This window comes from Callorhinus ursinus, unplaced genomic scaffold (genome assembly GCF_003265705.2).
Source record: "Callorhinus ursinus isolate GAN/ISIS: 27379988/994484 unplaced genomic scaffold, GSC_fseal_2.0 scaffold15, whole genome shotgun sequence".
In the NCBI taxonomy this organism is placed as follows: domain Eukaryota; kingdom Metazoa; phylum Chordata; class Mammalia; order Carnivora; family Otariidae; genus Callorhinus; species Callorhinus ursinus.
The window spans coordinates 2,043,829-2,059,936 of NW_027397077.1; the positions used below are offsets into that span (position 1 = coordinate 2,043,829).

A 16,108-nucleotide genomic window follows, 5' to 3' on the forward strand; every position below is an offset into this window, starting at 1 on the left:
GACACCCAGGCGCCCTGTTTTCATTATTTTTTAAGATTTTATTTATCTATTTGAGAGAGAGAGAGAGAGAGAAAACGAGTGGTGGGGAGGGGCAGAGGGAGAGGGAGAAAGAGAGAAGCAGACTCCCTGCTGAGCAGGAAGCCTGACCTGAGCTGAAGGCAGGTGTTAAACCAACTGAGCCACGCAGGTGTCCCTGTTTTCATTATTATATTTGTCATGTGATGTTTGATCAGTGATTACAACTCGCTGAAAGCTTAGATGATGATCAGCATATTTTAATTAAGGTACCTAGGTTATTTTTTTAGACGTACTGCTTTCGCACTCTTGTGCTGCACGATAAGATAAACATAACTTTTATATGCACCGGGAAATGAAGAAATTCATTTGACTTGCTTTACTGTGATACTTGCCTTATTGGGGTGGTCTGGAACTGAACCCACCGTATCCCCAGGGTACGCCTGTCTACACACAGATGCCTGGGGAGATGTGCGGGGGGGCGTGTTCTCTCGCATGGCCACTGTCAGCCCTTACCCCTGCCTGCGTGTTCCAGTTTTGCACAGGCATATGATTTTGCATATGATTTTTATATTCAGGGAAGAAAATAACTCAAAAAGAATTCTTACAACCCCAGTAAAATTGGGGAGCAACTGAAATGTGTGGTTGCAGAGAGGTGGGTAAGGACAGACAGCAGGGTCCTTCCAAGCAGCTCAGTGTGCTGCTGAGCCCTAAAGTGATGGTGAATATTGGTGCAAACACACTTGACATCCTGGGAGTGAGAAGAGGGTGGCAGAACCCAGCATTGTGGCCCAACTTTTAACTACCGCCCACACGAAAGGATGTGTCTGCAAGGATGTCAGTAAAGGAATTCCGTTGGATTTGTTGGGAGTGGGGTGGCATCGGGGGGGGGGCAGGCAATGATGGGTGAATTTTTAATACTGTTTAGAAATCCACTGTTATCCCCATAATGTTCGTGGAATGCTTTTGAAAAGATTCTTTAGAAAGTCATTGTCTTCATGCTTTGTAGAAATCCGGTAATGAAGCAACTGTTTACTCACAGAATTAAGGAGCCCGTGGCCAAGTAGAAACCCGTTCCTCTGGCATTCTCTGCAGAGGCTTAACGCTGCTGGTCGCACACTACCCCTCAGGCTCCCCAGTCGCTGCCAGCAGCCCCCCAGCCCCCACCCCTGGCACGCACTCTGGGCATGCGCATAGAGGCCGCCAGCCCAGCCCTCCACCAGTGCATCCGCCTTCTTATATCTGATAATCCCTAAAGAACACATCAGCCTGAGGGCCTGTGAGGCCGATGGGGAATTAGGGAATGTGACACAGCTGGAGCCCTCCATCAGCACACGGGCTCTGTCCCATCATGTCTGCCACCATCCGAAGAGTTCCCTCCTTTGTCCTTGAATGAGAGTCTGGGGGCTCTGCGTAGAGCCTGCAGTTCTCGGGTGACCTGGTGGCCATAGCTCGAGAGGAGGAAGCCAGGGTCTTGCTGCCAGTGGGGTTTCCCTGGGACCCCGTCCCCAGCCCACAGGGCAGCCAGAGTCTTCGTCCTCAGGTGGTGGGGGCATGGGAGCACCCACGGCTCCGTGGGTCCCTGTGGGAGCCATGGCTGAGGGACCTCCGTGGGTCAGCTAGGGGCATGGGCAGCACCTTCTGTATGTTCGTGGGGCCCAGTCCAAGCGTCCTCGTGCTGCCCCACATGATGTACTTGCCTGCTGTAGGCAAACGCGTGTTGAGCAGAGGCAGCTCCTTCCCCAGGAGCACCACCCGCTCTGATCCAGGAATGGAATGGGGGATTGGCCTCGGGGTGCCTGGGTTTCCACTGGGCCCATTGCTGAGCTCGTGCATGCCTGGGGTTTTCAGGTGTAAAGAGTGGACAAGGCACGTTCTTCCTCAAATGCCTGCTCAGACAAGGGATCATTTCGCCCCTGTCTGCTGTGCCCACCTTACGGGCAGGCAGAGCTAGGCTGGGATGTGCCTGCTTGCCACCAAGGGCAGGAGCTGGAGGTGGGAGCTGTAGAGACTCCTCTGCATATCACTCTTGCTTTTGCCCCTGGACATGTCTGGGACAGGCCCCTTGGCCTTAGAGGCTGCCTGGTTCTGGTTTGTGAGACATCCTGGGGCCTGATGAACTCCCCCTCTTGTTGGCATGGTCAGCCGTGCCCCGAGGAGCTGCAGTGTGCGAGGAGGCCCGCTCAGCCTCTGCTGTCTTCTCTTTCAGACGGGGTCCAGGCCCAAGTCCTGCGAGGTTCCTGGGATCAAGTAAGTCTCAGCAGGGCCCGCCCTGCATGCCTGGGGCTGTTGGGGCTGTTCAGATGACCCCCTGGGCTTCCCGGCCGCTCAGCAGGCTGCAAGTCCTGACAAGAGGGCTGCCCTGCCGCTGGCCGCTATCCAACGAGCCTCACCGGGGTGGGGGTGGGGGTGGGGGGCCCTCCTACCCCTCCCTGCCTGCGGGGACCAAGCCCCCTCTCCCCGCCACTCAGCCCCAGCTCACGGGCTCATCAGACACACCCTGTCCCCGGGCAGCAGGAGGACCCTCACCCCAGCCCCCGTCCTGCGTAGACAGGCTGGTTCCTAAGGTTCCGTTGGAGGTGCAGGCTGACGGTAGTTTCTGAGCATGGCAGCACCTAATCCCAGGGTACCGTTTGGTGCCCCCTAATGTTCTTGCGCCAGTCTCCCCCACCCCCTCACCCCCCACTATAGCTTCTGGGGGAGAATGGGCCCGGGGCGAGAGCTCACCTCCCCCCTCTGTCTGGCCTTCCCCCCAGCATCTTTCCATCCGCTGACCAGGAAAACACTACAGCCCTGATCCCTGCCACCCACAACACAGGGGGCTCCCTGCCTGACCTGACCAACATACACTTCCCCTCCCCCCTCCCGACCCCACTGGACCCTGAGGAGCCCACCTTCCCCGCGCTCAGCAGCTCCAGCAGCACCGGCAACCTCGCAGCCAACCTGACTCATCTGGGCATCGGCGGCACCAGCCAGGGTAAGGCCAGGCCAGGCAGTGGCAGAACTTCCTTCCCTGGCGGAACTCAGCATCTAGTGAAGATGACATACGGGTTTGAATGATGATTTAGCAGGATGACATCCAAAATACCGGGCACGGAGTGGGAGGCAGAACCTACCATAGCGGCTTGTCATTTCCCGATGTTGCCCAGGAAAGGCATCCTGGGCAGAGGGTACATAGCCTTGGCAGAGGCCTGGAGGTGGGAAAACTCCCAGTGTCCCCAGGGATCACACAGTGGTTCTGAGGGTGGACTGGGGGCTTCAGAGAGTCTGAGTGAGCCCAGAACATTCTAGGAGGGGAGCCCCCAAGGGTTTGACCTGGGGTATACCAGGCATTTCCCCCTGCCTCTCCTTGTCCTCAGCTCTTCACGGAGGGACAGGACCAGGCCTGACCTGCCCCCTCCACACTCCCTCGCACCCAGTGGCTGACAGTGTCCCACCTGCTTGGGATACTCCATGTCCATGAAGACGTCCCACGGGCCCCTCGCCTTTGTAGTACCTCCCGGTGCTGCCCCAGTCCTGCTTCTCTGGGGACAGGCAGCACTGTTTCCCAGTGGCATGATTCCTCTGTTCTCTTGCCTGCCCTAGCCTGTTGATGCATCCCCTCAGCCCCACCATTAGGGCCCCGCCCAGCTTGGACCCCCTCCGCCTTGCATGACCTCCACCTGCCTGCCCTCCGCCCGACCCCCCAGCTCCCAGCCTCTTCTCACCCAGAATCACCTCGTGGCTCTTGTCTGCTCAGGACCTGGCACGGGTCCTCAGCCCCCTCCCAGTGAAAACCTGAGACCCCTGGGGCCTGGGAGGTCTGGTTCACCCTCTGACTTGGTCTCCCGCCCCCAGCCCTACCCCTGCCCCCCACAGCATCTCCTGTCCAGCCAGTGAGCTCGCCTGAGGGTGTCCGCACGTGCTGCCCTTCTCTCACAGTCCTCCTCTTCCTCCAGGTGGGCCGCAGGGCCCCTCACCCACGCCATCCTCGCTCATACTTCCTCTTCTCGGTGAGCCGTCTTGGCCCCCTGCCCACACAGGTCTCACTCTGCATCGATTTTTTTTTTTTTTTAAATAAGACTTTGTGTCTGGCTTCGTTGTTTGTTTTTTTTTTTTAAGTTTTATTTATTTTTGACACAGAGAGAGAGAGAGCACAAGCAGGGGGAACGGCAGGCAGAGGGAGAGGGAGAAGCAGACTCCCTGCTGAGCAGAGAGCCCGATGCGGGGCTCGATCCCAGAACCCTGGGATCATGACCCGGGCCGAAGGCAGACGCTCAACGACTGAGCCACCCAGGTTCCCCTCTGCATCGCTTTTCTGCATTTACCCTGCTGCTCTTGAGTCACTGCTTTGCTCTCAACTGTCCCCTGGGTCAGGGCCAGCTCTCCCGTGTCCCCACTGTGTCCCCCATGTCCCCGCTGTCGTTCGTGCACCCATGTTGACTGTGGGATGTGTGGGTTTGCATCCACGGAGGAGATAAGGCAGCCCTGGCAGCTTTGTGGCGAGACAGGCAGGACAGGCTGTGGGGGGACCCCTCTGTGAGTCCACACATGTCAGGACTTGGGGGCTAGTGAGAGCACTACCTTGCTGTGCCCTCCGGCCTGCCCGGGAGCCAGTGCTCACCCCGTCCGTCTGCCTGTCGCACCTCTGCCCCAAGTGTGGTGGGCAGCACCATGCAGGGTTTTCCCAGGGGGAATCACACGCTCAGATTCACATGTGCCACAGCCCTTCTGGCTGCCCAGGGAGAACAGGCTATCAGGAGGGGTGGCAGCACCAGGGCAGGGCCCCATCGAACGCTCTAGAGAGGCTTCCAGGTAAAGTTGGCTGGCCTGGGAGCCAGGTCAGTGTGGGGAGCCGAGGAACCTGAGGAGCCTGGCGTCATTCCTGGCTTTGGTGCTGCCAGGGCCAGAGGCAGGCGAAGGGTGTTGAGAACGGTGCAAGTGTTCCTCGGTTTCTAGATGAGGAAATAGAGGCCGGAACAGTGCAAAGCAGAGCAAGACTCTGGCCTAACAGCACTGAGGCTCTGTTCCTGCTTGTGCACCCCTGGCCCTGTGCCCACTCAGGCTCAGCCACCAAGCAGAGGATGCCAGCCCCCGCTGTGCCCCCCCCCCACCCCCCCAGGGAAGGCCTAGAAGACAAAACAAGCAGATTCAGGGGAGCCTGAGACCCACGGCCTCCTGAGAGGTGGGTGGGCAGGCAGCATCCACACAGGCCTGCGCAAAGCAAAAAATCAGAAGGTTGGCTCTGGGGATGCTGGTGGGGGAGCCCCGTGTGCAGACACCGCTGTTTCCTGGCCCCCCGTTTTTCTCCTCGTGTCTCGCCAAGAGCACCACCCCCTCCTCCAGAGGGTCCTTGGCAGCCCCCCAGCGCCCGCCCGGGAGCTGTGCACCCCCGGCCCACGCCAAGTCTAAACAAGCACAGGAAAACACAGCACATGTGAAAGTCATAGATGCGGGAACAAGCGCAGACCCCGAGCGTGGGGCCCAGACCCCGGCCCGCCTGGCTGGGAGCGCCAGCCCAGTAATGTCTGACATGTGTTTGGTTGTTTGCGAACCTGCCGTTCTAGCAGCTCGCCTGGCAGGGTCTTCACTTTCTGGGCGCATTTTAAATCAAGCCGAGCCGCAGGCCCCTGGCACACATGGAGAGCGCGCCCCCCCCCCACCCAGCCCACCCGCCAGTCGGAACGTGAGCCCCTCGAGAAAGAATGGGAGGCTTCTGCCACCAGGGAGACAGCGGCCCCTCTTCTCTTAAACATTTGCCGAGGTCGTTTTCCTGGTTGTTGGCCAGAACCAGGAGGGCAGGCCCGGGTCCTCCTTCCTGGCACGGCTCCGAGGCCTGCCGGCCCCGCACACAAGGCTTGCGTGCCTCAGGCTGGGCCCCTGCCACCTGGCCTGCCCTCCCTTGGCAGCTCTCCCTGCCCGCCCCAGACTTCCCTTCCAGCTGGCCTCACTCCTTTTCCCAAAGGTGATCCAGGTTGCCAAAAGGAATTCAACAGCAAGGAGTCCGTTTGCCCTCCCGGCCCAACTGGCCTTTCCTGGGGGTGGTGGCCTGCCCAGTGTGAGACCAGGAGCTCACTCTGCAGCCCAGCAGAGGATTAAAAACTCCCTTGTATTCCGGATCGACAGAGGCTGGCAGCCCAAGTGCCAAATCCAGCCTACAGTGTGTTTTGTCTGGCCTGTAGTTGCGTGCGTGATGTTTGAATCAACATTTAAAAATCAGGAGAGTGCATGTAAAACTCAGGATTTCTGGCTTCTCTTGAAGAATCGGAAGGCCCAGCAGTGGTGGGTGGAGGTCCTGGGCCTTGACATGGTCCAGTTTGCCCCAAGTCCCTGTTGCCCCACTGACCGTCTCCTCTCCTGGCCTTGGCCTCTGCTGCTTACCAAGCCCTGACATCGCTTCTCCCTGGGTGTGGCGTGTTCTCAGCCTGAAGGGCATAAGAGGCCATGGACACTCAGAGAAGGGGAGGGAGCAGCCCGTGGGCCTGACTCTTGAGTGTTCTCTGATCTGGCGTCTCCTGGACTCTTCCTGCTCAGGCTTCTTGTCCATGCCCCCTTGATATTGCTGTGTCTGCAGCAGCCTGATTCTGGGGCCCAAGGTCTGTGCATAACCCGGAACCCAGGGCTCTGCCTCGGGAGCACTCAGTGGCACCAGGCCCTCCTGTGGTGCACGGCTGCGTGGAGCTGCCAGGGCGACCAAGGGGAAATGCAGGCATGACCAGGCATGCCTTGCACAGTGAGAAGGCCACCCGTCCTCTCCCCTCGGTGTGTGCTGGGTGCCTTCCCACTGGCCTGTGAACCTGCTGTCTCACCCGCTGGACCCAGGTTGATCTGATGGCCTCGGCAGGATGAGCCCAGTTGCCCCCGGTGAGTCAGGCTCCTACATCGGCCTTGACTGCAGGCCAGACTGTCTTCAGAGCCTGCTCCCAACCTCATTAGGGCCCTCACAGTGAACTCTTGAGGGTGGCTGTTACCATTTCCATCTCAAGGATAAGGAGACAAGTCTGGGGGATCAAGGCCAAGCCCTCAGGGCTCCCCCAAGCATCGGAGGCCTGTTGCTTCCCTGGCACAGTGTCCCAGGAAAACCCAGCAGGCCCCAATTGCTGCCATACTGAACTTGACCTCACTAAGCTCCTTCGCGACAGACACATCCAGGGATAGCATTGCTGGGGGAGGGAGCCAGGGTGAGGGAAAGGGCAACATGGAGCCCTCCTGACAGGAGGTCAGTTGGGAGCTGTGGGTATTGGAAGAAGATACAGAGTAACTGAGTTTCTAGCAGGGCTGATGGTCTAGCATGGAGAGCACACGAAGCGGAGGGGTGTTGCGGGGAGGGGCTGAAGGAGCAGTTACAGGAAGGTATGATTTTGTTGGAGGAGGAGAAGGGGAGCATGAGGCTTTAGAGAAACTGCAGCGTCTGGACAGGACCAGCTTTCTTTTTTTCAAAGATTTTATTGATTTATTTGAGAGAGCACAAGCGGCAGGGAGGGAGAGGGAGAAGCAGACTCCCAGCTGAGCAGGGAGCCTGACTCGGGCCAAATCCCAGGACCCTGGGATCACGACCTGAGCCAAAGGCAGACGCTTAACCAACTGAGCCACCTAGGCACCCCCAGGACCAGTTTTCTTGAAGCTAACCAAACCCCAAGGCAGTTTAGGCAAAAAAGGGCACTGATTATCTCCCCAAACCAGGAAGCACCAGTATGGCTGGATCCAGGGCACAGGTGCTGCCTCTACTCCTCAGCCCCTGATTGTCCAGCTGGCTCTTCCCCTTGCAGCCACGTGATGCTCCCCCTACACAGCTCCAAACGTCCCTCCTTGGAGTTCCATCAAAAGTCCCAGGGCAGGCTCTCATTGGGCCGATCTGGTAACATGTCCATCTGGGAGCCAGTCATGTGGTGGTTCAGAGGCAGGGAAGTGCTGATTGGCAGGGCCTGTGGGACACACCCCTCTTGGAGGGATGATAGGATAAGTGGGAGAGTGTTGACCGCATGGGGATGGATCAGGAAGGAGAACAGAGCCCACACAAGTGTTGGGGCCTTGGAGGGGGCACCCTGGGTTTGGTGATCAGGACACAATGGATTCTGTCTGATTGGGCTATTCTCAGCAGTGATCATGGTGTGTGAGCAGCCTTCCAGAGGCTAGAGTCAGGCCCACCCTTGTCTCCTGTCCTTCCTTTCAGGGATGAGCACGCCAGGCTCCTCACCACAGCACCGCCCGGCTGGTGTCAGCCCGTTGTCCCTGAGCACGGAGACAAGGAGGCAGCAGGCCCAGCAGGTGTCACCCACCCTCTCCCAGCTGTCACCCATCACTCAGGTGTGAGGGCTTGGGGGGGTGGGGGAGGTGTGGCCAGCTCTACCCCTCTGGGAGACCTCCCTCTCCTTCCTGGGGGCTATAGAATCCCGAAGACAAAGGTTCCCAACACTTTTGGCTGTTTGTCAAACTTTCAAACGCACAGAAAAGCATGCATTACTGGCCTGTAGTCTCCTGTACCTGTCATGGGCAGATCCATGTGACTCTTCTTCATTGTGTTACTTTCTCTTGAGGATCTAGTTGTTTAGAGAGTTATTTTTTTAAACATTTTTTTTAAAGGTTTTATTTATTCGGCAGAGAGAGACACAGCGAGAGAGGGAACACAAGCAGGGGGAGTGGGAGAGGGAGAAGCAGGCTCCCCGCTGAGCAAGGAGCCCGACGCGGGGCTCGATCCCAGGACCCTGGGATCATGACCCAAGTCGAAGGCAGACGCTTAATCAACTGAGCCACCCAGGCGTCCCTAGAGAGGTTTTTTTTGTTTGTTTCTCAGTTTACCATAATTTTGTTTCATCTGCTTTTTTGGTAGCTCGTGTGTGTTTAGGAATTGGTCTCTTTCATCTACGTTATCCATTGTGCTAGCATACGATCGTTCGTAGCTCTCATAATCATTTTTATTTTCTGGAGTCCGTAGCAGTAATCCCACTTTTCATTTCTGATTTCAGGAATTTGATTCCTTTTTATTTAGTTTAGGACCACAAAACAAGTGAGGAAGTGTTCCCTCTTCTTCTGTTGTTTTGGGAAGCGTTTAAGAAGCACTGGTGTAAACTCTTTAAATATTTGGTAGAATTCACCAGCAAAGCCACTGGTCTGAGCTTATCTTTTTTGGGAGGGTTGTTTTTTGTTTTTTTTTTTTAAGTTTTTATTTAAATTCCAGTTAGCATACAGTGTTCTAGTAGTTTCAAGTGTACAATATAGTGATTCATCACAACAGGTACACTCCTTAATCCCCATCACCTATTTCCCCCATCTCCCTCCCGGCCTCCCCTCTGGTAACCAGCAATTTATGCTCTATAGTTGGGTCTGTTTCTGGGTTTGTCTCTCTCTCTCTTTTTTCCCCCCCGCTTTGCTTTTTTTTTCTGTTTCTTAAATTCCACATATGAGTGAGATCATGTGGTATTTGTCTTTCTCCGATTGATTTATTTCACTTGGCATTATACTGTCTAGGTCCATCCATGTTGTTGCAAATGGCAAGGTTTCATCCTTTTTTAATGGCTGAATATTGTATTATATTGTATATATACCACATCTTCTTTACCCGTTTATCAATCAGTGGACGCTTGAGCTGCTTCCATAATTGGGCTGTTGTAGATAATGCAGCTGTAGACATTGGGGTGCATGTATCCATGTATCCCTTTGAGTAAGTATTTTTGTGTTCTTTGGGTAAAGACCTAGCAGTGCGATTGCTGGCTTGTAGGGTAGTTCTACTTTTAACTTTTTGAGAAACCCCTATACAGTTTTCCATGGTGGCTGTACCGGTTTGCATTCCCACCAACAGGTCAAGAGGGTTCCCCTTTCTCCACATCCTCTCCAACGCCTGTTGTTTCTTGCCTTGTTGATTTTAGCCATTCTGACTAGTGTGAGGTGATATCTCATTGTAGTTTTGATTTGCCTTTCCCTGATGATGAGTGATGTTGAGCATCTTTTAACGTGTCTGTTGTCCATGTGTATGTCTTCTTTGGAAAAATGTCTATTCATGTCTTCGGCCCATTTTTTAATTAGATTATTCATTTCATGGGTGTTGAGTTTTGCAAGTTCTTTATACGTTTATACGTTTTGGGTACTACCTTTATACGTTTGGATACCACCTTTTTCAGAAATGCCATTTGCAAATATTTTCCCTTGGGAGGTTTTTGATTACTGATTAAATCTCCTTTCTTGATATAGGTCTATTCAGATTTTCCATTTTTTCTTGGATCAGTTTGGTAGTCTGTGTGTTTCTAGGAATTTGTCCATTTCGTCTTTTTTTTTTTTTTAATCCCTAATAGATGATATTTTTGTTTGTTTTTTAACATAACCTCAGTGGCATTGTCCACCTCCAACAAAACTGAGAGGCATTCCTCCATCCCCTCCAATGCCTCGCCTAGGCCTGGTTCACCTCTTTGTCTCTGTCTACTTGTTCAGACCAGGATCTAAACCGAGGCACAGGTAGCTCTCCATCTGTGACCCCCGTTCCTTCTCCCCTCTCCCTTAAACCTGCCTTCCTTTTCTAGAGACTCCTTTTTTGTTCATGAAGTAATCACCGCTTATTAGAGGCCGGGCATTCTGCGAAGTGTTATATCCTGTAGCTCCTGGTCGCATGCTGCCTCCCTCGGAGGACAGGAGCCCTGGCCTGCCCCAGGAGCTGTCCGTACAGATTCACAAATGTTGAAAACTTCCCTCTAACCAGGGAAAACTTTTCCTCTTTCCAACTTGAAGAAGACCTGAGCTGGTCATGACCGAGTGGCCACACCAGCGCATCCATCACCCACACGGTCTCCAGCCCCCGCAGAGTTGGGCTAGGCACAGGCTGCCTGCTGGGTTGCCGGACTGTGGTGCCCTGTGCCTGCCTGCAGTGGGCAGACTCTAGCTCAGAGAGGCCAGGGACCTCCTGGGCCTGAGTGGGTACGGAAGGTGGTGCAGAGACGAAGGAAAGGCTCGTTGGGGACAGGGTACTTCCAGCTGCATGAGAAGTCCCGGCCCTGTCCAGCTGCAGCCTAACCCTCTGTGGCCCTGGGCGAGGCCTGCCCTCTCTAGGCCTGTGCTTCCCCTGTCCAGGGTCTGGATGTCCCTTTGTTTATCCATGACATCTTTGCTGAGCACGTCAGGCCATGGGGTGTCCCCAGGGTCCAGGTACTCCCAGCCTGGCCCCCGCTGCCCCGTGGCCTCCCACCTGACGCCCTCCTCTTCCCCCAGGCTGTGGCCATGGATGCCCTGTCTCTGGAGCAGCAGCTGCCCTACGCCTTCTTCACCCAGGCGGGCTCCCAGCAGCCTCCGCCGCCGCAGCCCCAGCCCCCTCCTCCGCCGCCGCCCGCGTCCCAGCAACAGCCGCCCCCGCCACCCCCACAGGTGCCCATCGGCCTCCCCCCAGGCGGCCCCCTGATGCCAAGTGCCAGCTTGACGCGGGGGCCCCAGCTGCCCCCGCTCGCGGTCACGGTACCGTCCTCTCTCCCCCAGTCCCCCCCAGAGAACCCGGGCCAGCCGCCAATGGGGATCGACATTACCTCGGTAAGCCCAGGGTGGGGTTTTGTGGGGCCTGGCTGGGGGGCTCATGCAGGAGGAACCCAGGGGCTGTGGGAGGCCCCCATTGGGCTCCCAAGGCCCAAAAATAGTCAGGCGTCTGGCCTAGGCCTTCTCGAGGTTCCACTTCAAGGCCAACTTGGCCAGGGGTCAGAGCTGAAGCAAACACTGCTGGGCTGAGGTCTCATCCCATGTATAGATGGGGAGGCTGAGACGAGCAGGAATCATTTGCCCCAACTTCACCCAAGATGGGCCACCCTGTGTCTGACTGCCAAGGGTCCCCCCATGGCCCTTGATGCCTAGTACTTCAACCCTTCCCACCTGAAATGCCTTCCTTGGGGGCAGGGAGGGCTCAGAACTCTCAGGGCCTGGGGAACAGATCCTGGGAGCCAGAAGCACGGAGGGGACCTTGGAGGAGAAGGGCTAAAGTTCCCCTGTGGTTCATGCAGCACAGTGCCCTGGGCCCAGAGGTGCAATTTAGATCACGAGACCCCTTGCCTGGGCCTGGGCTCGGGGTAATGGGTGCTAGGTTTCGACCTCTGCACCCCTTCAAAGCTTCTTGATTATTCAGGCTTTTGCCCTGGTGGCAAGGGGGTGGTCATAGCTACCTTTGGCCAAATCCAAGGAACGGGGACCACATTTGGGGTACAGCAAGCCCTCTCCACTCAGCCCTTGGCTGCCAACCCCAAGATAAATGTCATCAGAATATCATGTGCTCTGCAAAGACTACCCCCCTGAGCTGGGCAGGGTGGGTGAATGGAGACCTGTTTCCAAGCTGCTCTGACCCCTCATAGGGCAGACCCCAGGGGTCCCCCAGAGAGGAACGCACGCGAGCTCTGATGGTGGAGCCTGCCTGGGGTACCTCATTCCCTGACGCCCTCCACCAGTGGCACCTCACTTTTGAGCCGGGCAGACAAGGGAGGCACGGGTGTCCGGGGCACAGACATTACCCCCAGGCTCGTACGCAAGCGCGTCGGCTGCCGGGCATCCCTACCAGGAACTTCTGGTTCCCTTGGGGCAGGGGCTCTGGTGGCCTCTTCCTTGGTCTGTGCTGACTCAGCCAAGCAAGGACAGTGTCCCTCTGGACATTTTCTTCTTTTCAACTCTGAGAAGGTCCAAGCCAGTCATTGCCAAGTGACCGTGCTGGCACCTCCAGCATTGATAACCTTGTTAATTGAGCCCCCATGCCCCACCCAGGCTCAATCCCTACCCTAGACTACTCAGAACGGGCCACTGAGGAAATGGGGGAGACCGAGCGTTTATGGGGCCCTGGGCTGGTCGTCCGGGCCTCGGTGAACAAGAGGCCCAGAGAGGTCAGGCAGCCTGTCCAGAGGCACACAGCGGGTCCTGGCTGGACTGGGAACAGAGCAGGGTCTAAATCCAGGTTCCTGACCCAGCCCATCCTGCCCCTGGTGAGAAGCTAAGGCCCTCTGTCCTTCGGGTGAGGAGGTTGCTGTCCCTTGGAGGTCTCTGGATGGCATACCCATCAGGCTTGTCCCAAGTGATGCTGCTGATAGTGACTGCCCAGTACTGGGTGCAGCGTGCCCCGGATGACCTTTGCTGTCGTCCCACTTCTGCTGGAGGTGGGCAGGACGTGCCAGCTTGCAGAGCTGGAGCTCAGAGAACCGAGGGCGCTGCCCGGAGTCGGCAGCAGAAGGCAGCACCTCCCTGCCCAGCCCTGGGCCTCCCGTGCCCACCTGGGTGTGGGTGTGTTTGTACACACGTGTGGCTGTGTGCACACCTCTATGGGTGTGGGCGTGCGTTCGTGCGGGTGCTCTGGAGCCTGCCGTGCCCCTCCCACAGCCCTCTGGTATGATCCATGAAGCTGGGTTCTCTGACCAATGCGGCCCCCCTCCCCCGGGAGCCCCAAAAGGCCCCAGGCTCAGACAGGGCTCAGGGACCCAGATCTCTTGCAGGTGCTCTGCTCACCCGATAGGTGCGGGGGAGGGGGGGTGTCCTTGGGGGTGGTGCCCAGTGGGGAATGGCCAGCCCCAGGATGCCAGGCCTGGGGCCCCTTGCGCGTCCTGACCTGTCTGTTGTCGCAGGCGCCGGCTCTGCAGCAGTACCGCGCTAGTGCCGGCTCCCCGGCTAACCAGTCTCCCACCTCACCTGTCTCCAATCAAGGCTTCTCCCCGGGGAGCTCCCCGCAAGTAAGGGACGCCGCCGCCCCTCGCCCAGCGCCCTGCACTCCGGCCCTGCTTCGCACCCCCCACGTAGCGACCCTCCCGCCGTCTGTGCCTCACGCCTCATTCCACGCCATCTCGTCCGCCCCGGCGGGGCAGGGAGCACGAGGCGCTGCCACGTGCCCGCGGACCCGTCTGGGGGTGGTGGGCTCCTCACTCGCACTAGGGACCTTCGTGTCGGCCACACCCTGGCCTCTTGGCCGGCAGTCAGGGCCCCCTCAGCGTGCGGCTCAGAGCGTGTGTCCAACAGCATCGAGACTCCCAGAAGTGGAGGGGTTCTCCTCCCGCCCTGGGGCGCAGCTGAGGTGACAGCTGGCCTGTGGCTGGGGCTCTGACTCCTCAGATTGTTCTCCCCTCTGCCTCCCTGGAAGGCAGGTCCTCACAGGAAGCTTTTCTGAGTGGCACTGCAGCCTCTCAGGGGCCTCTGTCTCCGTCTCAGCCGAGGAGGAGACTGAGGCTTGTCCCAAGCGACAGGAGGGCTTGACCACATTCATCAGACTGGGGCTTTCCCCCAACACCGTTGGACCCCAGTCTCTGACATGGCGTACATGCATACATATCCCCCTCCAGGTTCCTCAGAATTCTCCTTAGCACTGCTCTCAGCCCGTGGCTGAATTCTATCTGGAACATTCCACCAGAAGAGAAGAGGTGCTTACAAAGCTGACATCTGGGCTCAGAATTTCGATGCTGCAGAGCCGCCTCAGGACCCCACCACCCCATCCCCAAGATGTCACCAAGCTGAGAGATTCCCAGGAGCTGCTGCCACAGGGCAGTGCCCAAGACCCTGAAGCCTCATTCTTGGCCCAGGGGGTGACAGGATTTTCCTTCCCTGCTAAGGAAGGGAGAGGAACTGTCCCACCAGGCAGGACGATGCAAGAACAATGTCGGGCTTCCTTGTCCCAGGGGGACATGCCTTGCTGTGCCCACTTCCCCAGTTCTCAAAAGTGCACCCAAATTGGGCCCTGTATTGAGATGGTGGGTGTCCTGTTCAGGAAGGCTGCTCTCATGGTTCCATCTGCTATAGGAGGAGCTCTCCTAGGACCCTTCCTCCACCACCCCACAGTGGCCTGGGGTCCTGCTGGGACCATCCGTGTGCAGCTTCCTGCTCCATAGGCAGGTGGGGAGGGCATCCGTGAGCTCAGGGCAGGCCAGAGGTCAGCCTGGTGTCTGCAGGCTCTAGATACGTCCACGCCGGCTCCCAGCTCTTGTGGCTCCTGAAAAGCGTCTAGTTGTGTCGTGTGGTGTCATGGGATGCTGAGGGATGGGAGAAGCAGGTCAGGCAGGGGAAGTGGCAGGTGGGGCCTGTTCCTGGGGCTGGTCCTTGAGTAATGTCTCTTTTTACACAGGAAGCAGGACAGGAATTCAAGGGTGGAGCAGATTTCTCAGGAGAGATTTGCCTAGACCAAAGTGGGCTCATCCGTCCTAGGCAGAAAGTGTGTTGCTGTCTCGTCAAGCCCAAGTCTGTGTGCTGGTCTATCCATCCATTCACTGGGTGCTGGCAAGGGCGGCAAGCAGCTCGAGTGGCTGTGAGGACAGGGCTATCAGGTTGTCTGGACTCAACCAGACCTGGGTTTAAGATGGCCAGGAGGCTCCCTTGGGGGCAGACCGTGCTGGGTGGAGGCCAGGCCTGGCTTCGTACTGCAGCTGGGTCCCTAGGTTGCATTCAGTGGCCCTGTGCGCCAGGGCCTCCCTCCCCCTCCTCGGCCTCCCCAGCCTCGAGTGCACATTGTCTCTGTCTGACCGCACCCCTGGGCCTTAGGCAGCTGGCCTTCGGTACTGTGTTCTTCCCTTCCATTATGAGTGGACCTTCCTGGCAAACTCTCATGGCAGCCTCACAAAAGACACCTTAGCCTGGGTCCCCTGCTTGTGACGAGCCCCTTTGAGGCCAAGGCTGTGGGGATAGACACAGATAACCCAGAACAGACCTGCTTCCTCCTTAATGGGGAATCCCGGCCACAACCTTGCAGCCCCCTTTTCCAAACCTGAAGCTGGCTATAGTTAGGGTGAAGGTGGCATTTTTTCTTTCTGCTCTCAGCTCATTCACCAAGGAGGAAACAGACTCGGGTCTGGGCTGCGGTTGTGTTTCCTGAGGCCCGGTGCGCCATGTGAGGTCTGGCCACACGTTGGCTGTCCCTCCTCCCTTGCACATCCCACCAGGCTCCATCCTGCCGTCTCTCTCTGGAATCATGGGAGCAGGCAGGGGCTCCAAGCTCCTGTTCCTGGCATCTCTACTGCCTGTGAGGGTCCCCAGTCCGCTGCTCTTCTCCCAGGAGCAGACCTGGCCCACAGCTGGCCTTGGAAGAGCAGGAGGTGGGCTTCCTGCCCACCCATGGGCCCTGGGGTTTCCCAGGCCAGCAGCCAGGGGCAGATAGCTGGGCAGGGGGGCTTTCTGTGTGCCCGTCCTGTGCTCG

General features: G+C 57.4%; 1 protein-coding gene across 9 annotated transcripts in view; it reads left to right on the forward strand.

Moving 5' to 3' along the window:
* The window catches only part of CRTC1 (CREB regulated transcription coactivator 1), a 77,491-nt gene that overhangs the window by 53,126 nt on the left and 8,257 nt on the right, over positions 1-16,108 (forward strand). For 5 of the 9 annotated variants that reach the window (XM_025885043.2, XM_025885046.2, XM_025885045.2 and 2 more), the window contains 5 exons: positions 2,225-2,265; positions 2,772-2,992; positions 8,168-8,301; positions 11,191-11,502; positions 13,560-13,664. In XM_025885043.2, coding sequence (XP_025740828.1) covers positions 2,225-2,265; positions 2,772-2,992; positions 8,168-8,301; positions 11,191-11,502; positions 13,560-13,664 — 813 coding nt within the window. The remainder of the gene's footprint in view (positions 1-2,224; positions 2,266-2,771; positions 2,993-8,167; positions 8,302-11,190; positions 11,503-13,559; positions 13,665-16,108) is intronic. The other 4 variants (XM_073901013.1, XM_073901017.1, XM_073901012.1 and 1 more) reach the window with 2 other exon arrangements.